This window comes from Histomonas meleagridis (genome assembly GCF_020186115.1).
Source record: "Histomonas meleagridis strain 2922-C6/04-10x chromosome Unknown contig_23, whole genome shotgun sequence".
Classification (NCBI taxonomy): Eukaryota; Parabasalia; order Tritrichomonadida; family Dientamoebidae; genus Histomonas; species Histomonas meleagridis.
The window spans coordinates 538,249-551,026 of record NW_027150820.1 but is presented as its reverse complement, the minus strand read 5'-3'; the positions used below and the strand labels follow the sequence as shown (position 1 = coordinate 551,026).

Sequence of the window (12,778 nt, the reverse complement as noted above, 5' to 3'; positions counted from 1 at the left end):
TATGAACATATTTATTTAATTAAAGAAGAAAAATTTCAAAATATTGCATTTTCATTTTTTGAAAATTTTATTGTTTCGAATGAATTTTTATTAGAATATTTTATTAATAATAATTTTCTTAAAATCTTTTTAGGATTTGATATTAATGATTTTAATATTATTAATCATATTATAATCATAGGACAAGAGATTTTAGAAGGAAGTCAAAACGGGATTCGATATCTTTTTTCGATTCATTTTGTTGAATGGATTTCTAAATATCTTGAAAATGAAATGACGATGGAAAAATCATTTTTTTTTTTTTTTCACATATGTGTTTTTCATATGAAGATACGACTGAAATAATTTTTAAAGAATCATTTTATAAACTTGCAGCATCAATAGTTGTTAATGAAGATAATAAATTTCGTAATAAAAAAGCAGCATTTGAACTTTTAATTGAATTTTCATCTAAAATTGATGAAATTTCATTTCTTGAATTTATAGGAAATGGATGTTTTAAGATATTATTTGAATATGCGGATGTTTTTTGTGAGACAGAACGATATTATTTAATTCGTTCTATTTCAAGAATTATTTCATTTTTAAATAATGAAATTGTTCAAGAAACAATTAATGAAATGCGGAACAATGAAAATTTTATTAATTGGCTAACAGAAGGTAAATTTGATAAAGATTTAGAAGCTAGTAGATTATCACGTTATGTTTTAGAATCCATTTTTTATTGTTGTAATGAAGAAGAATAAAACGATATGAATAAAGTATCCAAAATTAAAAAGTTATTTTTTTAAATTTAATTTTTTTATTTCCAATGAAAGAAGGACAAAATGAACAAACACTTACTAAAGAGCATCTTTTAGAATTTGTTTTAAAATCACTTGAAGGCAAAAATTCAATTCTTGAAACTTATCCAATTTTATCTTCAAACTTTCCAGAGTATGAACCATCATATCTTTTCAATACTATTATACGACAACAATCATATGTTTTAATTTGTAATAATCGATTAAATGAAGCATCACGTCTTCTTGAAAGTATAGGAGAATCATCAACAGATTTTTTTTATAATATTTGGCGTCAAACGACACGTAATAATACACGAGCAATTCTTTATGATTATCTTCATAAGCGTTCAATACTTACTACTAAAGATGAAGAACATCATCGAATTCTTTTAAAACTTACTACTACATATCCTAATACCTCATTTTTACGATCATTACAACTTAGTAAATCACCAGCTATTAAATTTCTTGAAAACACTCTTGAAGAAACGCCATATAAAACACTTGAAGAACTTTCCAAACATTGTGATGGTTATAACATTACAATTTTTCCGGAACTTTTTCCTATTCCAGATGAACCAATTGTTAATTCGCCATTATATTTTGTTGGAAGTATTTCACTTATTGAAACACAACATCCGAAAATGCTGAAACTTTTACAAGGAAAAGGTTCACAAGTTGAACGTTATTGGCTTATGCATTGTCAGCATCAAGTTAATGAAATGACGCAATTATTTCAAGAAGAACTTAATTCTAAAAATAAATTATTACGTACACCTAAATTAAAATGTTTAAAATTTATAAATCTTTATTATAAAGATTTAAATGAATATGAACGTGAAACATTTTTAAATTTATTATGTAACAATGGATATTTTTGTGAAGAAGAAATTAATAATTTTGAGTTATTATTAATTCGAATTAGTAAAAATAAACATCTTTTTGAACAACAATGGTGGAATAAAAGTACACTTTCATTTTCTAATTTCTTTAAAGAATATTCCAAATATTGTGGCGAGAAAAAACTTTTTCTTCCATATGAAATGTTTATTCTTTCACATCCGAAAAGTAAAGATATTAATATTAAAGATGTTTCAGATCCGATGATTCAATTTATATGGAATTTATGGGTCAAACGCGATATCTCATTAGCGTCACAGTCATGTATGGAAATGTTAACTAATAAAAAAATTAATCAAAATAATTTGATCGAAATATGGAATAATCTTCCGAAAGATTCATTAGCGCCTTTAGCTTCATTAATATGGAATAAAGATCCAACACTTTTTAAACCTAATTCTAAAGAAATTAATGAATTATCAGAACATTTCAAAGATAATTATCCTCTTCTTTCTACATTAATTAAAGGAGAAATTCCACATCCGACAACTAAAGTAATTGACCCACCACAAAGTAAATGGCGTTCACCAATTTATACATCGAAATTTGACTTAGAAGTCCATGATTTGATTGAAACGCATTTTGAACAATTCGATTTTAATAAAATATTTACTAAATATTATGGACAAACATTAAATCAGCCACCATATCCACACTTCGATCATCCAGAGTTAATTAATTCTAAACATGAAGCGCCATATTTTTATTATATTAAATCATTATTACCAATTAGTGCATTTCAACAAGCGAATGAAGATAATATTAATGAAAATGAATTTAAAGAAATTTGTAACAAATGTATTACAGAATCATTTCAAAATGTTCAAATTCGTTTATCAGTTTTAACATTTATTGAATTATTTGATATTAAATTTAACAAAGATTCATCGATTGATTACAAATTAATTATAACAATTTATGATAACTTAAATAATAACAATAACAATAATAATAACAATAACGAAATTATAAATGAACTTTTAAAGATTTATAATGATAAAAATCAAAATAGTGTTAAAGTAATTCAAAATAAATTTAATGCGGAAAACATTGAACAATTTTTATTAATTACATTATTACGATATCGTTGCAAACTTTCTATTGATTATTCGCCGATTGTTTACTTTGCGCAACAAAATCGACCAGCGGAAATTCTTTTATTCATTGATCGAAGCAAAGAAATTGGGGTTTTTATAATAACAATGAAATCTCAGATATTATCACAAAAGAAATGCCGAATAATCCACTTAAAGATCATCTTTTGTATTATCTTACGCAGAAATTACCGAAATATGAAAAAGAAAATGACGAAATAACGAATAATGAAAAAGAAGAACCCGCATTAATTATATATAATGCGATTCATCAAAATAAAGAATCGAAATATATTTTATTATTAAAAGAAGCACTTAAACGGAAAAACAAATTATATTCCATCATTGCATATTCGATTGAAGGATCGAATTCGATAATTTGTTCATTAGTTACACTTATTACAATATCAGAAACATTTCAAGTTCAATTTGAAGAAATAAATTTCAACAATCCGAAAGAAAACGTTAAATTATTATTAGAAATCTTTTTAGAATTATTATTAAAACATAAATCAGAAGAAGTATATAAAACATTAGAAATATTTAGTGAAACGTCAATTTTAACAAATATTTCTAATTGGTATCATTCAGTTGAAATATTTGCATTTAAACGGGCGCAACTTTCACTTAATAAAATTAATAATAAACTTGAATCGAATATTGACGATGAATTAATTGGTCAAATTGAACGAGAAGAACTTGAAGAAATTCTATTTAAGCTTCAAGATTCATTAGCTAAATATTGTTCGAATAAGTCACAAATTCATTTGTTTCGTTATTTACAACTTTTAACAGATACAAAAGTATCGAAATTTTTAGAATTACGTGTAAAACTTGTTGAAGTTATTGAAACGTTTGATGACTTTCGTCAAAGTATTATCAACACAGATTTACTTGGAAGTTATGAACGAATTGTTACAGACTTAACATTACATCATTCATTATTACTTGGACAAAAGGCATCGAAATGTTTTGGCATTTCTACATCATTAGTTACCGATGAATATCTTAAATATCAATATACGACAGTTAATACTATTGACGAATTACTTAAAGTTCATAATAAGATCACGAAAACTATACAAAACATTGATCCATATTTTTATATTTCGATGTTTGGATTATTACTTTCGTATACACAGCCAATGAATTTAATTGAAATATTAAAATTTTCACTTAAATATTTCAAAGATAATGAAGACAATGAAATCCAAAATAATGTTAAATCATTAATAAATCATTTAGAAATATGTGACAAATTTCATAAAGAAGTTCCTGAAGATCGAAACAATAAAAATTCAACTTAATAACATCTTAAAAATATTATTTCCAACGATATCAAATATTAATGAAATTAAACGCGAAATTACATTTAATATTAAAACTCCAATTTTATATTCAGAAGAATCAATTCAACGATTTCTTGAGTCTACGATTGACTTAAGTATAAATTATTGTTCAGACCATTTACGAATTACAGATGCGCGAAATCTTTGTAAATGGCGAAATCGAAATTCGCGAAATATAATAATTCTAGAGACATTACAAAATATATTTAATGATATGAAACTTACAGACGAACAAACAGAAATTGTTAAAGAATATGGAACAATTGATGACATCGAAGGACTTTTATCTGAAATATCGAAAGGAAAAGAAAAACGATTTAAAATTATTTATTTAATATATAAAATATCGAATAAATTAAAATGGAACAAAAATGAAATATTAACTAAAAAAGTTATTGATATCCTTAAAAATGAAATTATATTCCAACGAGAAAATTGGGGAATAATCAAAGAAATTCTTCAATTAAGTGATTTAAGTATCAAAGAAAGCACCGCAGCAATTGTCGAAACATTTATTATTAAAACGCCGAATTTATTAACAGAAGAATTCCAAGAAACATTCATTGAATTTAGTAACTTAAGTGGCGATCAAGAAACATTTGGTGAAATATTATTTAATAAGACGCGAAAGATGAAACATGACGAAGAAAACATATCGAATGTTATAAACAATTATCTTCATTCATCGATATGCACCATGAAAAACATTGATGGATGTTCAGAGATATTAAATAATTATTATAATATATTAACGAAAGATAATAACAATTTCGAACTTATTCATAAAATGATAATAATATTTCCGAAGCCAGAACTATTAATTAAATATATCCAATATATAATAATGAATAATCAAATCGATTTATTAATACAAGAAAACAATTTAACAAAAGACATTTGTCATTTGATAATAAATTGTTATCGACACATGCGCCAAATTTGCGAACCACAAAAAATTGTTTGACTTAACACTTAAATTTCATCTTTATCGCGCGCACGGTGAATTACAAATGGAATATGCCGATTCGCTGTTAAGCAATAACACGAACAAAGCGCAGCTTCAAGAAGCGTCGAAACATTATTTACTTTCGCTTTCGTATTTCTTACATGAGAAATGTTATAGTCTTTCGATGCGATGTCTGAAGAAACTTTCGCTTATATCACTTCAAGAAGTGAATGAAAATAATTTAATAAATCTTCAGCAGAAAGAAGTCTTCGATTTGATGTGTACAAACGATTTTTCATGTTCAGTTATACTTGGAATTGCATATGATATGGACAACGAAGAAATTTGGGGAAAAGTAATATTCAGACAATGCATCATGAACGGCAACGAAGAGTTTCTGAGTAACTTCCAATTGTTTAAGCCAATTACGTCGAATTTATGTATATCAGTTGCAAAGGAATATCAAAAAGAACAAAACAAAGAAATCGCAAAAGAAAAAATGAAACAATTTTTGTTGAATATATCAAATTTGATCGAAAGATATAAAATTGCAAAAGAATTACATTTTAATGATATCATAGAAACAATGAAATCGACATATCCGGTGGTATGCGAATGGTGTGAAAAAATATTGGAATATTAAAAATGAATTTGTATTTTATTTTGTTTTTTTGAAATATTTTCGTTTTATTTTCAAATCGTTTCTATTAACGTTAAATGTTTATATTGCAAAATGTAAATATAATACTGATGATTAAATATTTTTTGTTAGAGTAATTTTAGGGCACCTGTAAAAGAACTTTTTTATTTTTGTTGTAAAGTATTTAAATGTAATTTAGATTTCAAAAGAAACAAAGGATCACAACCAAATGATAACTACTTCCTATTTGATCTTAAAAAATGAATGTTTAGAAAATCGATTTTTCATGGAACTCCTTTTAAAGTTAGAGAAAATTATCTTTATTTTAAAAGAAGAAAATTTTAATTTAATAGTTGAACAAACAATGAAATTATTTGATTGCATATTCATTATGAAATTTCATTATAAGCAAATTGATTTATTTTGTATTTTTATCACAAAAGAATCTGGACAATATATATTATAAATATTTAGAAACAATTCAAACAAAAGAAGAAGAAATTAACAAAAATATTCAAAAAAAAATTATTGAAATTTTTACTAACATTTTGGTTGATATTAATTCACAAGAATCATTTTATATAATTGAGAAAATGATTATTCTAAATTTAATTAATAAAAGTATCATAAACAAATTTAATAATATTTTCTACAGAATCAAAAAATTCAGAACTTGTTAAATTTATATTAGAACAAAAAGGAACTGATATTAATGCTAAAAATATAAAATTTATTTTAATAATTTTATATTTCAAAATAATATTTGGAAATTATTTAAATTATTTGATACAGCACTTATGATTGCATCTTCAAATGGTTATACAAAAATAGTTAAATTACTTCTTGAACAAGAAGGAATTGATATTAATGCTAAAGATATTTATTTGTTTTATTTAATATTTATTTTAATAATTTGGTAATTCAAAATAAGATTTGGAAATTATTTAAATTATTTAGAACAGCACTTATTTTAGCATCTCAAAATGGTCATACAGAAATAGTTAAATTACTTCTTGAACAAGAAGGAATTGATGTTAATGCTAAAAATATTTATTTGTTTTATTTGATATTTATTTTAATAATTTCTTATTTCAAAATAATATTTGGAAATTATTTAAATTATTTGATACAGCACTTATTTTAGCATCTTGGAATGGTCATACAAAAATAGTTAAATTACTTGTTGAACAAAACGGAATTGATATTAATGCTAAAGATATTTATTTGTTTTGTTTATAATTTATTTTAATAATTTTGGATTTCAAAACAAGATTTGGAAATTATTTAAGTTATTTCATACAGCACTTATTTCAGCATCTGAAAAAGGTTATACAGAAATAGTTAAATTATTTAAATAAAATTATAAAAAACTTTTAGAGGTAAATTTTAAAAGTGAATGTAATTATTCATTAACATTACCAAATCAAAACGGATCAATTACTGAAAACGGATCTTTCGGCTGCTTCGCATCTGCTTCTTTTGCATTTCTTTGTTGGCTTGAGCCGAACATATTATATACGTTGCCATTATTTGCATCATTTCCTATCATATCAAACAAACCATTGTTTTGTTGCTGTTGTTTGCCATTATCGAACACATCGAATAATTCGTTGTTTTGTTTTTGTGAATTTCCGTTATTAAACACATCGAATAATTCATTGTTTTGTTGCTGCTGCTGCTGCTGTTTTGGTTGTGATGTATTACTGCCGCTAAACATATCGAATAAGTCATTGTTTTGTTGCTGTGGCTGCGAAGAAGTTGGACGCTGTTGAGGTGGCGCATTGCCAAAGATATCAAACAAGTCTTCGTTTTGCTGCTGTTGCTGCTGTGGCTTTGTTGCTTCATTATCTAAAATGTCGAATAAGTTGTTATTGTTATTTTGTTGCTGTTGCTGTTGAGAATTTGTTTTCTCATTGCCGAGAATATCAAACAAGTCATCGCTTTGTTGCGGTGGAACATTTTCTTTTGCGCTTTCATTGTCTAACATATCAAATAAGTCATTGTTTTGCTGTGAATTTGTGTTTGCGTTATCATTAGAAAAGATGTCTTTGGGTTGCTGTGGTTGAGCAGATTCGGAAATTGGCGTTTGTGAATCATCAATTACTCCGTCGTTACCAAGCATATCAAACAAGCCGCCGGTGCTGTTTGACGGATTTTGTGGTCGCGGCTGTGGAGGTGATTTCTGTGGTGGTTCTTGTGGTAGTTCATCATCATCAAATATAGATGTACTGTCAAGCATACCAAATGCGTCTTTTTGTGGAGGCCTTTTGTGTGGTTCATTTTGTCCATGACGTTGTGGGGCATTTTGGATAGAAGTTGAAGTATATGGTTGATATGTTGGATTTGCTGGTTTTTCACTTTGACCTCCATAATGCTGTTGGATGTTGCTTGCAACTGAGGAGGCCTTCTCTTTGATGAAATTGGCGGTTTTGTTGAAGAATGATTTAAACTTATCTTTAGCATTTCTGATAGAAAAGTGATCATGGTCTTCAGTGTGTTGTTGGTGCTCTGGAAAGTAATCTGAGTCCTGATCTAGTCCTTCAAATGGGTCATATTGTTCTTCTGAGTTTCCGATTTCAGGGGTGCTCTGCTTTTGAACGTTTATTTCCGGAGGTTGTTTTTGAGTGAAAATTGGGTTCTCTCTTTGGGTGTTCCGAATAATTTGCGATGGATCAATATATAAGAAAGGATTATTAATCTTCTCTGGTTTTGGTGTAGGTGTTGTTATTTCAATAGGATCACATAATTCATATGTTGAATCTCCAAATATGTTATTTTCTTCTTGAGCAGAAAATCCTCCAATAAGGTCTTCATTGCTACCATTAGAATTTGTTGGAAATCCGAATATATCTTGATTATTATTTTGATTGTTTGTAGATTGATAATCAATCATATTGGGTGAATTAGCTTGGTCATTTTGTGTATGTTCTACTTTCCTCTTCCTTCTTTTACGACGTTCAGGTAGATGTGGTGGTTGCATTGAATGGTCAACCCATTTTTCTTGTTCATACTTTTGACGAATAAACTTAGTCATATTTGTAACATCAGTTGATGAAGGTCTTTGGAAATCAGGTGGAAGAAGTGCCTCCCAATAAGCATTTGCTTTAGCATTACCAACTCTTTCCATCATCGCAGCTTCTTCTTCTTTCCATGTATCAAGTGTACATGAACGAACGAATGAAATATGCGTTCCTAAAGAACGGTGAATACCGCTGCAATTGATACAAATGAAAATTCCTAGTTTTGAAGAAGCCCATCTTGGATCTTTTGCACCACAGTCTGCACAACGTTGATTTTCTGGGAGGTTCATCAATGCTGTTACACGGCTCTTATAATCCACAGACATTTTGAATATGACCAGATAACCATTCAAAACGCAGTACGTTAAAATTAACGTTTCCCAGAACTCTTCGCTCATATTAAAATACAGTAAATAAAATTGAAAAACAGAAGAAAACATCAAATGTTTCAATGGTTCACATCTTAATATCTTTTGGAGAATATCACAATAATTTTAATGAAAAACACATAAACATTAATTAACATTTTATTTTGTTACAAAAGTCTGTTATTAATAAGAATAATAATAATAATAATTAAAATCCATTTTCTTCATATTCTTCTTCTTCTTCATATTCATAAGCATATTCGATCTCTTCCACCAACGATTGTATTGGTCCTCCATATCTTCTCTCCATTACATTTGATATTGGAATGTGCACCTCTATCAGGTACTTATCCCATATTTCGTTACTTTCGATCATTTTAGCTTCGATCATTACATTTATTAATGAAGTTAACTTGTGAAGATGTCCCCAATAGTTCGCTTGTATTTCATATCGACGATGGAATTCCATTGCAATGATGTTCATAATGTTTGTCTCTTGTATGAACATTGAATATTCACTTAAAACTGATAATTCTTCAAATAAATATACAAATGAATTATGAAGAAATGTATTGAATGGAAATTCGAAAAATATTTTGAGTAAAAATACAAAAATATTTGCAATGAGATCCGAAAAATTCGGAATGTTTTTGATTAAATGGCATATGATTAAAATTAAATAATAATGTGATGATTCAAATTTTTCACTATTTACTATAAAATCATGAAAAACTTGTAAATGGTTTAACAAATTAACGACAAATGTCGACGTAACTTGTGAACATTGGGTAATCTTATGAATATACTTGAAACATAACTCATGAAAAAGATTAAATTCAAACGAGATACGTAATACAGAATTGATAAATACGTCTTTGGAATAAAATAATAAGTACGGAACATCAAATTTGAATAAATCAATCAACGAATATGAAAATTGTAATACTCGTTTGAGGACAATTTCATTGGGAGTTTGAAGATGTGTAACAAGAATTGAAAAAGAATCAAAACGAACGAGAAATCCTTTCAATTCTTTTGGATATTGTGTAATGGTATAAAATAATTCATCACATATCATCCTGTCTGATAGTGTAAATATGTTCTTGAATATGATTTCAGAGTTTGCTTGATTAAATTTCTTTAAGATTTTGCCTTTGGTACGTTCAATAAAATGAATAAGAAGTTTAATCGAATTCTCAACAAAATGAGGATTGACTGTATTCGTGGTAAGGAATTCAATAATTTCTAGAAAAAACTGAAAACGATTATCAATTGAACGAAATATCATTTCTGGTAATTCAAGGAGTAAAAATAGACTTTCATCATTAAGAGTATGTTGATTTATGGATGTCTTACCTATTGCACAATTAATTAAATCAAGGTAATGGTTATAAACAAAATATAATAAATTTGGAAGTTTTTGTCTTATAGCTATAATTGAATTTGGGTTTAATAGTAGTTCATCTAGAGTTAATTTCCCGTTTAAAGCGCTTTGATCTAAAGCCCTATAGAACTTTAAGCGATCCAAAAGAGACATTTTTGTCAAAAATTTTCCTGAGAATTAACTGGGCGGTTAAAAAGTGTCCGTTGTTTCCAATTATTCAGAGGAAAAAGAATGTGGTAACTTAACGTGCAGCTATTTTTCAAATGCAAATATCTTATCAACTACATGATATTTTCAAGACTTTTTGTGTCTTTTATGTTACCATAAAATTTTAAATATTTTTTAATTATTTGTTTTACAATTCACATCAGTTAATTTTCAGTATCATCAAATGAAAAAAAATAGTGAGTTAATTTACCTGAAAAAAAAGTGTACAGTATTTGAATAGTTTACCCGATCGTCATTTGGCGCCGAAATTCACTAGCTATGTTTGACTTCAGTCAACAATGGGAGGTATCTTTTCCAAACCAGTTGAAGAGCAACCACATGTTTTAGCAGCTCCTATAAAGCAACCAAAACCAAGTCAAGAAAGAGGAGAAAGAAACTATGAGCGCCCTAAGCCAAAAGAAAAGGAACCACCTAAAATCAATAGACGCTTCATCCCAGAAACTATTGAAGATCCAAGTCCTGGTGATCCTTGTGGCCTTTATATGGAAGGCCTAAATTATCATTGGGATCGTGAAAAGTTTGAAAAATTCCTTGTTAAAGAAGGCATATCATTTTTACGCACCTCAAAGAAGAAGAGCCAATATCAAGGAAGCATTATTTTTGATAATAATGCAGATCGCAAAAAAGCATATGAGCATCTTTCTCAAAATCTTTTTGCAAATCGACAACTCTTTATTGTTCCACTTAAAAAGAACCACCGTGTCACCGAAATGTTATGTCATCGTCTTCGTGCACGTGCCACATCAGATCTTGAAACACGTTCAATTGATGATCGCGTTGCTCCATGGCATCACATGTCATATAGCGATCAAATCGCGCACAAGTCCGCCAAATTCAGCAAGATCATTGAGCCCATTACTCCACCCAACTCACCGCTTATGACAGTCTTTCCAGCGCCTAAAACAAGTGCATATCGTAACAATGTCGAACTCACAGTTGGCTATGATCTTAATGGCAACATCTGTGTTGGCTTTAATTTAGGTTCACGAGTTGAAGATGTTGTTGCACCACTTACATCATGTTATAACGTACCCAAAATTGCGCCACATTTAGCCGAAGAACTTCGCAAATTTATCATCGAAACTAAAACGCCTGTTTTCGATCGATGTCTTAACACAGGCTATTGGAAGTTTGTGCTTATTCGCACAACAGAGACAGGGCAATCGATGATGTCCACATGTATCTTTGGAAAACTTGACGAACAAATAATCAAAAAATACATCGAACGTTTTGCGCCACAAGTCACATCGTTATACATTGCAGAGACTAATGCATACGAAGGATATGGAAAGGATCCAAACTTTAGATTATTATCCGGACCGGCAACAATTGAAGAACATTTACGTGGACTTCAATTCGATATATCGCCGATGTCATTTTTCCAAACGAATACATCTGGAGCAGAAGTGTTGTTCTCTAAGATCGAAGAACAAGCAGAAGTCGATGAGAACACAATTTTGGTCGACGTATGTTGTGGAACAGGTGTAATAGGACTTGCAATGGCTCACAAAGTAAAGAGAGTCATTGGCGTAGACATAGAAGAACAAGCGATTCAAGACGCAATAAGAAATGCGCAGAAGAATAACATAAATAACGCAGAGTTCATTGCTGGTAAAGCAGAAGATACATTGAACGAAATATTACAAAGATATGCCGAAGAAGGTGCGAAAATTGTTTGCATCGTGGACCCACCGCGCGCTGGATTACATAAGAAAGCCGCTTATGCACTGAGGGATTGCGAATACGTAAGAAGAATAGTATACGTAAGCTGTAACCCGGAGTCATTAGTTAGAGATTCACAGACAATTTTGATGAATCCAAATACAGGAAAAGGCACAAAACCATTTTCACCAAGAAATTGGTTCGGTGTTGATATGTTCCCTCATACAGACAGAGTGGAATTAGTAATGCTAATGACGCGCTAAAAGTGATTATAAACACATTTTCTAATCATAAATTATCTTTCGTCATAAACTGTTTCAAGTATTCAAATCCAAACCAACAAAAACGATAACCAATTGAATTTTGTGTTGGCGGTAAAAAAAACTCACAAAAAGTCGAACA

General features: G+C 28.7%; 2 protein-coding genes across 2 annotated transcripts; one reads left to right on the top strand and one right to left on the bottom strand.

Moving 5' to 3' along the window:
* Positions 1-7,137: 7,137 nt before the first annotated feature.
* On the bottom strand, positions 7,138-9,060 carry GO595_003787 (ARF GAP-like zinc finger-containing protein; the record flags this gene model as incomplete). The annotated part of the gene is made up of 1 exon (XM_067916846.1): positions 7,138-9,060. The coding sequence occupies one exon, from the start codon at positions 9,058-9,060 to the stop codon at positions 7,138-7,140; it is 1,923 nt and encodes a 640-aa protein (XP_067776074.1).
* A 1,932-nt stretch (positions 9,061-10,992) lies between these two features.
* Positions 10,993-12,639, top strand: GO595_003786 (tRNA (uracil-5-)-methyltransferase-like A; the record flags this gene model as incomplete). Its single annotated transcript, XM_067916845.1, has 1 exon — positions 10,993-12,639. The coding sequence occupies one exon, from the start codon at positions 10,993-10,995 to the stop codon at positions 12,637-12,639; it is 1,647 nt and encodes a 548-aa protein (XP_067776073.1).
* Positions 12,640-12,778: the final 139 nt, after the last annotated feature.